Consider the following 15629-nt stretch of genomic DNA (forward strand, 5'->3'; position numbering starts at 1 on the left):
GACTCTGCAATTTAGTGAGACTCTAAGCAACTTAACACCCTTTCTCAAAAAAAAAAAAAAAGAGGGGGGGGGGGAGAAAGAGCAAGGATGTGGTTCAGTGTCCCTGGGTTCAATCCCCATTCCCCCCACCCCCCATTCATCAGTAAACTAGTCCACTGATGAGGTTAGAGCTTTCATGATACAATCACATTATACCTCCAAACACTGTTGCACTGGGGAATAAGCTTTTAACACAAGAGCTTTTGGGGGACATTTCGTACCCAAACCATAAGAGTAAGGCTCCTTCAGCTACTTCCTCTTTGTACCTAATAAAATTGGCCCTTTATTCTAGCATCAAAAGGACTGAAGTTGAAACAGTTTAATCAGTGGAATTCGAAAGCAGGTAAGTTGTTATAGCTGACTTGACATGGGGAATATAGTTGGCCTATGCTGATAACTACACACCCATGAGGGCTTTTATTGTAGAGGTGAGGCAGGGTCTATGGTGAAATAACTGGCAAATGAGTGAGCTAAAAACCAAAGATTCCTTACTCCTTGAGTGGAAGCATTTTACGGGGCAGGTAACAGAGGATTGCGGCCAAGCTGAAATAATGAAAAACAGGTAACCTCTCTCTGTGGAACAGGTAACAAAATGGATTAACAGCAGAAGCCCTCTCATCCCATTTATTAGAGAAACAGTAAGAAAAGATACAATGTGGGAAAAACACCAACCATCCTTCACGTCAGGCTGAACGAAGCACAGTGATTTCTCCCCTTCACCCCCACCCCCACCCTAATTCCTATATTCCCACCCACATCAGTTTAAATCTTGAGGTTCTTTGATTGGGAGTACCAGTGGAGAGGGAGCTGGATAAGCAGAGGAGTCTTTAAATCCAGCTGTCTCTAAGTCCCAGGAGAAAGGAGCTGCAGGCCCAGCCACTCAAGCAAAAATTGATTTGGTGGGTCCGTGAAGTCGTTGTCTACCTCCCTGTGCTCTGTGTTCAAGCCCCCAAGGAAAGGTCTGGCAGTAGAAGATGACCAGGTCCAAGCTGCCCAGGTCAGAGCTACTGAAGCATGGTTCATTCACCAATGCCACACCTCTAGAAAGCAGTGAGCTGATTCTCCAGTGGGGAGCAGGGGAATACACACGAATTGGGACCTGCAGGCCAATGTATCCCTGAGGAAAAGTCCACAAGAACAATTCAAGAAACTAGTAAGAAACAAGGGGCAGAAAGCTGTGGGACAAAAGCACAGCAGGTTTCTGGAAGGCTGGAGATTCTTTCTCTTGAGGCTAGGATCATTCCCTCCTGCCAAAGTCGAAGTGTCCCACAAATAACATTTCACTTTCAGTCAAAAAAAAAAAAAAAAAAAAAAAAGCAGAGGAAAATGGCTCATTTGAACTTGAGCCCCAGCTATGTTCTTCAGACAGTAGCTCCATTTCAACCCTTTTACCTAAGAGATAGTCCCTAACCAAAACCACAGTGCCTGGAAAACAAGGTGGTCCTGGAGAGAAAGTGGTGTTTAAGGGGGTAACATTCCATTTGGGTACATTGCAGCCATTGGACCACCTGGTCTGGGGAAAGCAGCTGGGTTTGTGCCAGGGAGGCTCCCCACTCTAGGAAATGGGACCAAATTCTTACCTGCAGGGCCATTCATCCTTGGAAAGGAGGCTGGGTTTAGACCCAGGGTCCCAGTTGGCCTTGCAAAAGGAGCTGGGTTGATACCTACAGGGCCTGCTGGAGAAGAACCCAAGGGCCCAGCAGCTGACCTGGGGAAAGCAACTTGACCTGGGCCTAATGGACCAGTAGATCTTGGGAAGGCAGCTGGACTTGGACCCTGAAGGCCAGTGGCCCTTGGGAAGTTGGCTGGGTTGGGGCCAAGTGGCCCAGAGGCTCTTGGGAAAATTGCAGGACTTGAGCCCTGGAGGCCAGCAGACCTTTGGAAGGTACCTGGGTTGGAAGCCAATGTCCCAGAAGACTGAGAGAAGGCAGTTGGGTTCAGTCCCCCTGGACCTGTTCCCCTTGGAAAGGGACTGGCATTTACTCCCATTGGGCCACCTGGCCTTGAAAAATGAGCTGAATTAGGGCCTATAGGGCCAGGAGCCCTTGACATGGGAGATGGATTTGGCCCTGGGAGGCCAATTCCACGAGAGCTAGGACCCATGTTTGGGCCTACAGGGCCAGGCACTCTTGCCATGGTGGATGGGCTTGCACCCATGTTTCCAGAAGCCTGTGAGAAAGAAGCTGAATTTGCTCCTAAAAGACCTGCTGCTCTTAGAATGGGGGCAAGATCTAGGCCTTGAGGTCCAGCCATTCTTAAGTTAAGACTAGATCCTGTACCCAAAAGGCCACCTGTTCTGGTGTCTATATTTGGGCCTTGGCCTAGGCCACCAGCCCTTGGGTTAGGACCAAGACCTGGACCCATGCCACTTGTTCGTGGGTTGGGCCCAAGGCTTGGGCCTGGAAACATACCTGACCTAGGGGCAGGATTTGTACCTAAAAAGCCTGATCTCAGATTGGGACTTGGTCCAGGACCAAGGCTAACTGGCCTAGGATTGGGAGGACCATTCCCAGAAGGTAACAAGCCACCTGCTCTCAGGTTGGGTACAGATCCAGGGCCTAAGGAGCCACCACTTCTAGGATCAGGACTTGCTCCCAGGAGACCACCTGCTCTTGGGTTAGACATAGGACCTGGGCCTGGGAGACCTCCTAACCTGGGGTTAGACATAGGCCCTGGGCCTGGGAGTGCCCCTGTTCTAGGGTTTAGAGTTGGTCCTGGTCCTGGGCCCAAGAGGCCACCGGGCCTTGGAAAAGAAACTGCGCCTGTGCCAGCAGGATTCATCCCTCTTGGAAAAGAAGCCATGCTTGGGTCACGAGCACCAGCAGGGAAAGGTGCTGGATTTGATGCCAATGGGCCTGATGAAGATGGAAAAGGAGATGGGTTCCTTGGAAACGGGGCCAGATTTCCACCAAGAGAACCAGTTGCCATAAGGAAAGGATCCGAGTTCACACCCAGTGGGTGGCCTGCGTTCAGAATAGGACCCCCCTGTGGTCCCAGGGAACCGTCAAGCCGTCCTCGAGGTGGCAGTGGAGCACGAGTCCAAGGAGTTGGCCGCTCTCTAGGGAAAATCCGGGGTTCTTTCATACTTTCTTGGGGATGTTGGTGATAATAGGCTTGGGGCGGGTTTTGAAAAGGATCTTGTTTTTGATGAGTGCCGTCACCAGGTACCGGGTGCCAGTCTCGTGGCTAAGCTCATCATAGTCCTGCTCCCCAGGAGCGTGTTTGACAAGGACCGCAAAAGGTTTCTCCAGATGGATGATTTTCCCATACAGGATATGATGTCCCACGATCAGCACAGGGATTCCCTTAGGCAGAACAAGAATGAGATGCCTGAGGTTCAGGGCAAGGCCATTCAACTCTGGTGCCTTTTAAAAGCTGCTCTTGGCACCTCTATTCCCTGGTTTGGCTCTACCACTGTTGATCAGCCACAGTGGATGACCCACCCTTATCCCCTTTTTATTTCTTTTTAGCCCCATGTAGGAGAATTTCTACTTTCAGAAATGTTACCTTTCTAGAAAACCCAAAGCTAAATTTCCCTGTTACTGCAGAGGTGGGGGAAGAACAAGCAGATAGCTCTGCAGATTAGCTAGATCTTGAATAACAAACCTGAGGGCAGTCCTCACTTTGGATCCTGGGAGCACCACCTTGGTGTAGCTCGCTTTCCTGAGGCATTAGGCAGGGAAAGAAAAGCCCCCTCACCTCAGTGGTGTAATGTAGGTCTCCCAGGAGGTTTCCAGCTAATCCAGTGCTGTAGCGAGCCTCGATCTCCCCCTGTAGCTCCATCAGCACCCATTCTGCCAGGCCTCCAGCCCCCGCACTGCAAGCAAAGGGCTGGCGGTTACAATATTTTTGAGGGGTGAAGGATGAGTAGTGTCCTACACCACCATTCAAGGCCCAAAGAGACTCTGTTGAGCACAAGTTCTTGGGAAACTGGGCAGTGCTGGGCACTCAACTATAGATGTGAATGCAAACATCAATGCAAGATGCACCTGAGGACCCTGATTCTTCCAGAAAGACATGAAACCTATATAGCCCTAATTATTCAAGCTAAGTAAAACCTCAAAATGTACTCACCTGGAAATAACAATTTGCACCATGAGCTTTCCTTCTTTAAAAAGCAACTGAAAATAAACTGTAGAGAAAAACAGAAAAAAAAATATTTAGGAAAAAAATTATAGCCAATGACAAAATGACAGCTAGTATTTACCACTTATTTATTAGGTAGGCATTTTCTAATGCTTTAAACACATTACTCTGTTCCATACCAATGCCATAAAAGGTAAGTTTTCTTTTTCTGTACACTCAGACAAGGTTGCTGGAGATCATCAACAGCAACCTTTGATATGGCTCAGTGGTAAAGGCACAAGGCCCTGGGTTCAATCTTAATACACACACACACACACACACACACACACACACACACACACACACATATCATCGTCAACTACAGAATGGAAAAATAATAGGTATCACAATTGTGCTCAAGGTTGCAAAGCTACTAAGTCAAACAGAATATGAACCCAGGATACACACCACAGAGACCACTCTTGAATCTTGTTCACTTGCCTTTCCCAAGGATACTCTATTTTCTACTCTGCATGCCTCTAAAAAACTAAAGAATTGTTAGGTCTTAATTGTTTTCATTGGTGATGATATAAATGTCACATCGACCACTGGGTTACCTTTAATTTCTAGGTTGAGAGAGCCTTTCTTTAACTAAAAATCACAACTGGAAAAAGTCCTTCTGCCAAAACCAGTGAATGGTAAACTACTTTTTATCCCCTAATACTAGGTTTAGAACCCAGCAATGTTCTACCACTGAACTACATCCCCAAGAATTTTTGAGACAGGGTCTTACTAAGTTGCCTGGGCTGGGCTTGAACTTATTATCCTCCCAAACTGCTGATATTACTGGCTACACATCACTGCATTTATGTTAATAAGCTGACTTCTTTTATTTTTTGGTTGAAGGATTGAAACCCAAGGGGGCTTAATTACTGAACCACAACCTCAGCCCTTTTTTACATTTTATTTATAGACACGGTCTTGCCAAGTTGCTGAGACTGGCTTTGAACTCATGACACTCCTGTCTCAGCCTCCCAAGCTGCTGGGATTACACGCATTTACACAGCACCCATGATGTTAAAGCTTTTTTTTAAAAAAAATATATTTTGGGGCTGGGGATGTGGCTCAAGCGGTAGCGCGCTCTCCTGGCATGTGTGCGGCCCGGGTTCGATCCTCAGCACCACATACCAACAGAGATGTTGTGTCCGCCGAGAACTAAAAAATATATATTAAAAATTCTTTTTTTTTTTTTTTTTTTTTTTTAAAGAGAGAGTGAGAGAGGAGAGAGAGAGAGAGAATTTTTTTAATATTTATTTTTTAGTTCTCGGCGGACACAACATCTTTGTTGGTATGTGGTGCTGAGGATCGAACCCGGGCCACACGCATGCCAGGCGAGCGCGCTACCGCTTGAGCCACATCCCCAGCCCCTAAAAATTCTTTAAAAAAAAAAAAATATATATATATTTTTAGTTGTAGATGGACACAATACCTTTATTTTTCTTAAATTTACTGGTGCTGGGGATCAAACCCAGTGCCTCAAGTGTGCTAGGCAAGCACTCTACCACTGAGTTACAACCCCAGCCCTTGTTAAACTGACCTCTGGTGTAACTTTTAACAAATGTTTGGCCACCTTTCACTTAGATATAAAAATATTCCAACATTTACATACTTTCATTTTATACAATAGCACCACCTGGTGGCAAGTTTGGAGTACTCTACAAGATAAAGTTGGGACGGTTTTGCCTTAAGACAAATAGCTGCACTTGCACTTGTGAAGGGTTGAATTCACAGAAATTAAGGGGAAGAGGGACCAAAACTACAATCTCTAAATCTTTCAAATGTACATATGGAGTTTAGTGGAAGGTTATCATTCCAGTGTTTATCAACTTGAGGGAACTTAATAGGTATAATTGCTTAAACTCAGTAAGCACCTGATTAAAATACTTAACAGGTTTATTAGTGTTTATCTTCATTTTGGATCTCCAGAGAAAGGGATACTGCCAATAGTCTTTTTGTTTTGTTTTTCATGCCAAGGATTGAATCAGTGAGCCACATCCCCAGACTTTTTTTTGCATATATTGAGAGAGAGGGTCTTGCTGAGCTGCTTAGGGCCTCACTAAATTGCTAAGACTGGCTTTGAACTTGCAATCCCCCTGCCTCAGCCTCCAAAGCCACTGGGATTACAGGCATGTGCCTCCACCCTCAGTTTGCCAGTAGTCCTTTTTTAAAAAAAAAATATCTTTATTTTATTTGTTAATTTTCATGTGGTGCAAGCGCTCTACCACTGAGCTACAGCCCCAGCCCTTGCCAGTAGTCTTATGTGATGGGAGAACCCTTACTCTCAGAGCACCAAACATACTGGAAACATTGAAGATGGTTAATTCACTAGACTTCAAACAGAAATAGCAACTAAAATGTTTTGAATTTTCATTACGGACCAGACTCTGTGCGTATAGGTAGCTAGTGTCACATTCAATAAGACAACTTTATGACATAAATCATATACCTAGGGGCTGGGGATGTGGCTCAAGTGGTAGCGCCCTCGCCTGGCATGCATGCGGCCCAGGTTCGATCCTCAGCACCACATACAAAGAAAGATGTTTTGTGTGCCAAAAACTTAAAAATAAATACTAAAATTCTCTTCTCTCTCTTGCTCTTAAAAAAAAAAAAAAAAAACTTCCTCCTGTCTCAGCATCCTAAGACCTGGAACTCAGGGCCTATACCACAATGCCCAACTCTCAGATTTCTACATCTTTTTGGTATTAGGGATTGAAACCCAGTGGCACTTATCAACTGAGCCATATCTCAAGCCTTTTTTATTTTTTATTTTGAGATGGGGTCTCACTAAGGCGCGTAGGGCCTTGTTAAATTGCCAAGGCTAATCTTGAACTTGCAATCCTTCTGCCTTGGCCTCCAGAGTCGCTGGGATTACAGGTGTGTGCCACCATGCCACATCCAATTCTCAGGTTTCTTGAAGCCAAAAGTGTAATAATTCAAAATAAGGCCTAAATTCAGATTCCAGCCTGTGAGCATGGATCTCTACAGTTTGATCACACACACGTCATTTAATGACTATGGGGCTAACAACTAGATTGACTTACTGAACTACTGTCATGACTAAATTTAATGCATATAAAACTGCTTTAAGGACCCCAAGTTCTACTAAAAAAAAAGCTATTATTTTTTAAAGGAACGGAATAAGCAAATCAGCATTTTATCAAAATTTTAACTATAATCTAGAAAATGGTAGGTATATTAGCCATAAATCAAAAAAGACTTGATTTGATAACAGATTTTGGAGGCTTCTTATGAATAAGCTCTTGATGACTGATCATGCTGTATATTTTCCTTGATAAGTTATAGTAAAATAAGGTGGCTTAAGAGAATCAACAAGGTGTTCACATAGATAAATGTGTTGTGGGAAGCTCAGAGCAGGAGACAGAACCTATTTGCTATCAACCAAAATCAATTTTTACATCCTTTGGCCACAAGCTTGAAACTGGTATGTGTGGACTGCTTAGGAGAGGTGGATACAAAAATATTTTAAGTATTTGTTCCCTGGGATAGGGTGGCAGTTGCATACCAATCTGTGAGGCTTCAATGAGTACTGAAGGAGAAAGCCCTGTCTATCAATATTGGCAGATAAGTAGCAAGCGCCTAAAAGAAATCAAGTTGACAAAAACTTGACTTATACTAGAATATCTGGGATGCTTCTGATTTACACATAAATGAAATGCAAACCCAGCTGATAGTCTAGCCACACTTACATAATGGATGTATACACAAGGGAGTACTAACCCAATTATTAAGAAATGTAGGGGAAGGCATCCATTTAATGAATTTAAAAATTCTATTTTAGTGCCTTAAAATACTCTACAACACCTGAATATTATTATTCCTTTTCTTGTGCCTTGAGACTTCCAGGCAATTGTCCTCACGGTCGGAGTAGGTCGGTATAGCTGCGTATTGAGGATACATATGTTGGAGACAGCAGGGACTATAAATACGTATTTTAGGGTACAGGTAATTTTAAAAGTGAGAGCTGGGCATGATGGTGAATACCTGTGATCTGAGGTATCAAGAGGCTGATAACAGAAGAACTGGCCAAAATGCGCAACTTAGTGAGATATTATCTGATATATACCCAGAGGAATAAGTAGTGGTGCTCCATTCGTGTCCAATGTGTCAAAATGCATTCTACTGACATGTGTTAACTAATTAGAACAAACAAACAAACAAACAAATAAATAAATAAGGCAGGGGGAAATAACTCAATGGTAAAGTGCCTCTTAGTTCAATCCCCAGGATGGGGTGGGGGGTAAGAGATGATATGAGAACTTGCAGCTCAGTCTGTCCCCAGTCCCTTGAGAGTGGGCAATAAGCAAACAAACGGAAAACCAGTGGGGAAGAAGTATAATATAAACTGAACATCCCTTATCCCCAAATCTGACAAGCTCCAAAATCCAAAACCTTTGTGTATGGTACCAGGGGTGCTCTACTGTAGGACTACATCCTCATCCATTTTAAATTTTATTTTGAGATACAAGTCTCACTAAGCTATGGAGTCTGGCCTTCAACTTGGATCCTCCCGTTTCAGTCTTCCCAGTCGCTGGGATTATAGGCATGTGCTACTATGCCAGCTAAAATATGAAACTTTTTGAGGACAATGCCAGTACTCAAAAAAACTTCAAATTTCAGAGCCAAGTGCAATGGCACACAGCTGTTATCCCAGTAGCTTAGGAAGCTGATGCTGGAGGATTTCAAATTCAAAGCCAGCCCCAGCAACTTAGTTAGTCCCAAAGCAACTTAGCAAGACTCTGTCTCAAAATAAAAAAGTAAAAAGGGTTGGAGATGTGGCTCCATGGTTAAGCACCACTGTCAGAAAAAAAAGTTTCAAATTTCAGAGCATTTTGGGTTCATACTAAGTATTTTCAACTAATAAAAGTCTATGTAAACATTCCCAAATCTGAAAAACTCCAAAATTTGAAACACTCTGGTCTAAGAATTTTGGACAAGAAATACTTAAATGTCTACAAGTCAAATCCTATTAGTAATAACAAATACAATAAAATTACAATGAAAAATCTCTATGTAACAAATGGATTTCAAAGTCTTCAGTCTCAATGAGAAAACTAAAGCAATTTCTAGTTGTTTGGTTGAAGATTTGGCTTGTTTAGAAACTGCAGCTCTATCAAAAGCAACATTTGAAGGCAGTTTGAAGAACAGACTATGTATCCAATTGCAAAACGAAGAGTTAGTGGGAGAGCTTCCCCAGCAAGTCTCTTCAGAGAACAGTTCAATCCCAGATCTGACTACAACCAATGGTTACAAACAATAATTCTAGTTTGATAAAGTAACTGTAGAGTAGTGGTAAATTTGTAATGTAGCTTCTCAAAAAGATCATTCAAACTTATCAGATTTCAGAGTGGTATCAGTCTCATAAGCCATAACTAGAGTCCAGTCCTGGAGAGATGGGAAGGTATAGAGAAAATTAAACTCTTTCCCCTGCAATAAATTATGTCCACTTACTCCCAATATCATAAGACGTGAAAGAGTTTTCTACTTAATTTTTCTAGGCTAATAAATCAAACTACACTATAGCAAATACATATGAACTAGGTTATGTTCAAAATTTTTAATATTCTTCAATACTAAAAATTTTATTCTACATTCTTAAAGTTAGCCAGATGACTATCTCTGTAAAAAAAAAATTAAAAAAAAAATACTTCATACATTTTAATTCCTCAGTTTAAGGGAAAAAAAAAAAGAGTCCCCTTTTTTGGGCTTCTAGAAATGTAAATTAACTAAATTTGCGCTACATCATCCCCAGTTCTTAAATTAGTGTGGAGGTAAAGCTTCTCTGTCCCTGAACAAATCAGAGCAACAAAGGAACCAGCATTCAAAGAACCAATCCAGACTCACAATACAAACCCTAACCAAAACCCAAAAGCTTGAATCAGACCAATTTGGGAATGTCTTATTTGTACTTGGCTTCTTTCTAACTCTATTGGGAAGTAACTATTATCAAAAAATCTGATAAGTCAAAACACTACCATAGGACTTATTGAGCAGTCCAGGCAGAGTATTAAAAATAGAAAGACAGGGCTGGCACTGGAGCTCAGTGGTCCAGTGCTTACCTAGCACATGTGAGGCACTGGGTTCGCTACTCAGCACCTCATAAAAATAAATAAAAGGTACTGTGTCTATTTACTATATACACACACACACACACACACACACACACACACAAGACAAAACAAAACTCATTTCACACACAGCAATTTTTCTGAACACTTAATGAATTCTCTCATTTTATCCTGACAACAACTCTATGGAATAGGAATGGTCTTATCACTCCCTTTTACAGATGAGGAAAGAGGTTTAAAAAGCTGAAGTTCAGGCAAATGGTCACACACCCATAAGTGGCAGAGTTAGGATGTGGCCTCTAACTCCTCTATTCACCCTTTCTTGTGCTACTTCTATAGAAGACCTGGTTGCTTTACAATTATTAGCCTCATTCTCACAGCATCTCTTACAAAATAGCAAATAAGTAACTTTATAACCTGCCACAGAAGTAGCTAACACATCTATAGGACAGGCAGTTAAAAACAAGCTTAGCCAGGCAAGATAGCAAAAGTCTGTAATCCCAGCAGCTCTGAAGGCTGAGGCAGGAAGACCACCCAGTTCAAAGCTAGCCTCAGCAAAAGTGAGGCACTAAGCAATTTAATGAGACCCTCTCTAAATACAAAATAGGGCTGGGGATGTGGCTCAGTGGTCAAGTGCCTCTGAGTTCAATCCCTGGTACCTAAAAAAACCAAAAAACAAGCTTGCTTTATCTTATCCAATATGTAGAGAAATTGATTTAATGCCACTTTCAGAATTCAAAACTTTGTCCTAAACCTCTGCTCATTCGTGTGAAGAAAAAGAAGATGGCAGAAGGACCTTCTATGCCATTGATTCATTTAACTTTTGACAAATCTCAATCATCTTATCCTTTGCTCTCTGAATAATTAAGTATTTGTTAAAAGATTGCTAACATCTGACTTTTGGGAAAAAACCTGATCAAAGATCCTCATAATGGTAATTGCTTCCAAAATAAAATTTGGCAGAAGTGTGCATCTAATTAAACATACAATTAGTAGAAAAATAAAGGGCTTTGACCCAATGATTTGACCTAAATACAAATAAATTTTCCTAGAGCCAAATGTTTTATAAGTTCTCATTAGAACATTTCCAATCATTTTATGTTTATTTTTTGGTGTTTAGGACTGAACCCAAGACCTTGAGCCTGGTAAGCATGTGTTCTACCAATTTTAAATATGTGACACAAAATGCATCTGCAAATTGCCAAGCCAAGAGCACTTATTGAGCTTTTGTCTGGTCCCAGGGTCTACGTTTTGTTTAGGGATACAATATACTTGTCAGATCAACCTGAATGCTATGCCACCTATACTAAGACAATGGATAATTTAACCTTGTAAATTTCTCTACCAATAGATTGGGCATAAAACCACCTATCTCTAAAGTATGTTGTAAGAATAAAATAATGGATGTACATCTTTCAGCACAATGCCCAACACAAAAGGTAAGTCTTTAGGGTCAAGCTGTTGATTACCAGAATGAACTTGGCATTTTCTTGGTATGTCTAATAGAATGTCCTCACACTACAATATACAATTATGTTTTAATGTTTACAGTGTTTTATAGGATGTTTACAAACATCCTATAAAAGCAGCAGGTCATCAGAATAAGATTGAGTTTACATTATAAGAACAACTCATACATTGCAGCCAGGTTCAGACTGCTTTAGAAAGTAATTTTTTTGGAAAGTAAATTTCTTTGAATACCATGATTATTTTTTCTATGTGCCTTTGCACCAAATGAACAACTGAAAAAGTTTTTACATACAACTGAATACAGATTACCTTTATTAGCAGTGTTATTGTGGTTTTGTGACTGAAGGGACTGGTCTTAGTTTCCAAGGGGATATTGTCTCTTGACAGACTTATTATGTTACTAAGTCTAAAATCCTGTTTTTAAATGAGATGTTTGTTCCCTTCCAAAAAGGGACTATGGAGGATAGGTGGAACTGAATGCTTCCAAACTTTTCATTAGTGAAGAGTGTGTTCAAAAACATGTGCACATATTATGCATACACGTGGTACTTTGCCATCACACTTTAGGATTCCCACGTTGGAGGGAATCAATTACTGGTATTTGTAGACAATGGGTGAAAAAGATGGCTTCAGGCGATTTGAGTTACTCCAGTTTTCTCCATCTTCTGCTACTCTGCAGCCCTATCTCAAACCTTTCCTCATCTTATTGCCACAATACCCTATCTCTCCCCAACCCCTTACTTTCTAGCCCACCATAGGGTTTTCCTCCTGATGGATTATCTTCCCATTTCCCCCCACCTTTGCCACCCTTGGCCCCCTTCCACTCTTTCAACTAGAGCTGCGAACATTTCCCTATTTCTAGTCCCGACCACTTTCTGGAAATCCGCTCTCCCCCTCCTTCTCCAACCCGCTCCCAACTACCCCAGACTTTTACAGATCTGCCAACATGTTTAACCCCTTCACTTTCCAGCCACTGAAACTATTCTTCCCTTCCAGTTCCTTAAACTGTCTTCCTCTACACACCCCATTGGAGTGGTCTTCCTTATCATTCACCCTCTTCCCAAAGATTCCTTTTTAAACGACCTTCCTCTACCACCCTCATTATCCAAAATGTTCATGAAATTCTAAGCTTCTCCAGGACCCCACCCCACTCATCTCTCAGCTTCACTCCACCCACAATAGAACCTGGAATTGCTCTCCAATCACCCTCCAATCTTCATCTCTTCCAACAGCCTCTCCAACCCACATGATTTAAAATGTCCCTTAGAACAAACCTCACAATTCTAGCACCCCCCCCCCGCCCCGCAAAGTCGCTATTCCCGCTACTTTCTGGGTTCAGGTTCCATTCCGCTCCAGCAAGCCTCGCGATCTAGGCTCCCTCCCGACCCGGGGAAGAGCCCCTTCCCGCACATACCTCGAGGTCCAGGCCCGCGCCGCCCCCTTCTCCGTCCTCCGCCCGCGCTAGGCCACCCTTTCCGCTCTTCTCCCGCTCCGCCCCGCTAGTTCCCTTCCTTCCTTCCCTCCCTCCGCCTTCCGTCTCCCCGCTGCTCCCTGCCCCCACATCTCTCGGCCCTCCCGCCCCCGGGCCCGGGTGGGTTCACCCCCACCTCTGTGCTGCCCCCCCGCTTCCCTCCCCTTGTCCTGCCGCCCCTCCCCCGCCCTGCAGCTCCCCGCCCCTCGGCTCGCCATTCTTCTCCCAGAGTCGCGCGCCCAGCCCGGCCCCGGCTCCCTAGCTTTCCGCTCCCTCGCGCCCTCGCCCCCGTCTCCGACTCGGGCTTCACTCCCCGCAGCCTCCCGCGCCCCCCGCCCGCGGCCTGACCTGCAATGGCGGCCGCCGAGCGCGGCGCCGCGCGGCCAACGGGCGACAACCGAACCTCCCGCCGCCGTCGCCGCCGCCGCGAGCACTGCCTGCGCACTTCCGGCCTCGAGCCGGGAGCATTTCCGGGGCAGAGCTTGAGAGCGCGCGCGCACGTGGGGCTGGGGCGGAGAGAGGCGAGCTCTGGGGCAGGCGGTCGTCCGGCCGCGGTGAGTCGGGGAAGGGGCGTGGGAAGAAGGTGTGAGAACCGAGTCCCGAGGGGTGCGGCCTGCTGGGGGCCGACGCCCCGCAGAGCTCGCCAATTCCTTTGTCCAGAGGCGAGTGGTGACTACTTCGAAGACCCCGGGAGGAAAGGGAAGGGGTGGCGAAGACCTCGCGCGCTCTTCAGACTGACTCTCTTGGCGCGGCCAGTGAAGGCCGAATGCTCCGTGCTCTACTTTTGGGTTTCTAACCTTGAAGGTGGGTGAGAGAGGGGCGGACCTGATCCGGTCCCTGCCCTGGTCCTTAGTTGACAGCTAGGTACTAGACCAGACAGCCAGAGTAAATCACCGAGTTCTGTCGCTTCCTCCCCGTAAGGAGCTCTGGGTTTCCCCTTAGCTATCAGCCCCACGTTGGGTCTGTGGTTTGCCAACTCAGCGTTCAGTAGAATTGGGGAGAGGGGCTTACTAAAATTCAGATTTTTAAACATCCCTCACTCCACCCTAAGAGGTTGGAATTCTGGAACTGTGAGCAGGGCCCTTTGGAGTTTATTTGCCGAAATCCTTATTCGAACTATACTGAGCTTTCTGGAGATTGATAAGATTCTTGCATGGGGCGTGAAAGCATCATTAGATATTAGGAATGAATTTCGGTGAGATTTAGTTAGAGCCTTTCATCCAAAACAGTAACAATACGAAACTGAATACATGTGACACTTAATGTTAGACAATAATTACTCTTTTTCCCCTCCCTAGGAATGGGTGAATTTAAGGTCCATCGAGTACGTTTCTTTAATTATGTACCACCAGGGATCCGTTGTGTGGCTTACAATAACCAGTCAAACAGATTGGCTGTTTCACGAACAGATGGCACTGTGGAAATTTATAACTTGTCAGCAAACTACTTTCAAGAGAAAGTAAGTCATTTGGGAGCCTGATTTGGTGTTTCTGATGTTAATTTTCTTCTTAAGTTCAATTCTACAACTTGTAAGTCTTACATTTAAAGAAATCAAATTATTTCCTACCCCTTGTGGTAGTTGTAGAACTTCAGAATTTCTATAATAATCATGATATTTATTGTCTGATAGAGAAGCTCAGAGTTTTGACCTGTGTGATATTGATTAGAAAGATTCTAACTAGGGCTGGGGTTGTGGCTCAGAGGTAGAGCCATCGCCTAGCATGTGCGAGGCACTGGGTTCAATCCACAGCACCACATAAAAATAAAAAATAAAGATATTGTGTCCACCTATTACTAAAAAATATTTTTAAAAATAGATCCTACCTAGATTATTGGCATATCACTGCTTATCGTTTGGACACAGCTTTATTGGATCTTTTGGCCACAACAAGAAGGGAAATTGTGTGGACCATTGTAACTTGATAAGAAAATATTTCCTGCTGGTGGTGTCAGTACCTGTTTTTCATTGTCAATTTAGAAGAAATGAAACATTTTTTTTTTTTTTTTTTTTAAATTTTAACATTTATTTTATTTTTTCTTAATTCTCGGCGGACACAACATCATTGTTGGTATGTGGTGCTGCTGGGGATCGAACCCGGGCCGCACGCATGCTAGGCGAGCGCGCTACCGCTTGAGCCACATCCCCAGCCCCAGAAATGAAACATTTAAATAAAACACACACACACATATATATATATATGTATGTATATATATATATGTATATATATATATTGTTGGACACAATAGCTTTATTTTATCTATTTATTTTTGTGTGGTGCTGAGGAGCAAACCCAGGGCCTTGCATGTGCTAAGCAAGTCCTCTACTACTAAGCCACAACCCCAACCCTCAAAAACTCTTTGATGACAGGAAGTTGTGTTTCTAAGTTTAGCTGTCTGAGAGAATGTGGATTAAAATGCTATACTACATTTGGAAGTAA

General features: G+C 43.6%; 3 protein-coding genes across 7 annotated transcripts in view; 1 reads left to right on the forward strand and 2 right to left on the reverse strand.

Moving 5' to 3' along the window:
- Positions 1-649: 649 nt before the first annotated feature.
- On the reverse strand, positions 650-3123 carry Derpc (DERPC proline and glycine rich nuclear protein). The gene has a single exon (XM_040279084.2). It carries the CDS (start codon positions 3121-3123, stop codon positions 1501-1503), a length of 1623 nt encoding a protein of 540 aa, XP_040135018.1. The 3' UTR covers positions 650-1500.
- On the reverse strand, positions 3120-13618 carry Chtf8 (chromosome transmission fidelity factor 8). Its single transcript, XM_078032587.1, has 4 exons — positions 13540-13618; positions 4114-4171; positions 3739-3856; positions 3120-3344 (listed from the first exon to the last, which is right to left on the reverse strand). The coding sequence occupies exons 2-4, from the start codon at positions 4134-4136 to the stop codon at positions 3120-3122; spliced, it is 366 nt and encodes a 121-aa protein (XP_077888713.1). The 5' UTR covers positions 4137-4171; positions 13540-13618.
- The window catches only part of Utp4 (UTP4 small subunit processome component), a 30054-nt gene continuing 27839 nt past the window's right edge, over positions 13415-15629 (forward strand). The window contains exons 1-3 of one of the 5 annotated variants that reach the window (XM_021721694.3): positions 13622-13745; positions 13852-13995; positions 14490-14650. In XM_021721694.3, the coding sequence (XP_021577369.1) occupies positions 14492-14650 (159 nt within the window). In that variant the 5' untranslated portion in view covers positions 13622-13745; positions 13852-13995; positions 14490-14491. Of the gene's footprint in view, positions 13996-14489; positions 14651-15629 lie in introns of all 5 variants that reach the window. The other 4 variants (XM_040279326.2, XM_040279325.2, XM_013366518.4 and 1 more) reach the window with 4 other exon arrangements.

The sequence above is a fragment of the Ictidomys tridecemlineatus genome, chromosome 15 (assembly GCF_052094955.1).
Source record: "Ictidomys tridecemlineatus isolate mIctTri1 chromosome 15, mIctTri1.hap1, whole genome shotgun sequence".
In the NCBI taxonomy this organism is placed as follows: domain Eukaryota; kingdom Metazoa; phylum Chordata; class Mammalia; order Rodentia; family Sciuridae; genus Ictidomys; species Ictidomys tridecemlineatus.

Bases quoted from the DNA above. Each gene is read 5' to 3' on its own strand.
- Derpc (XM_040279084.2), bottom strand. From the start codon at position 3,123: ATGAAAGAACCCCGGATTTTCCCTAGAGAGCGGCCAACTCCTTGGACT.
- Chtf8 (XM_078032587.1), bottom strand. From the start codon at position 4,136: ATGGTGCAAATTGTTATTTCCAG. The intron at 3,857-4,113 runs GTGAGTACATTT...CTTTGCTTGCAG, and splicing joins GTGCAAATTGTTATTTCCAG to TGCGGGGGCTGGAGGCCTGG. The intron at 3,345-3,738 runs GTGAGGGGGCTT...GTTCTGCCTAAG, and splicing joins ACCTACATTACACCACTGAG to GGAATCCCTGTGCTGATCGT.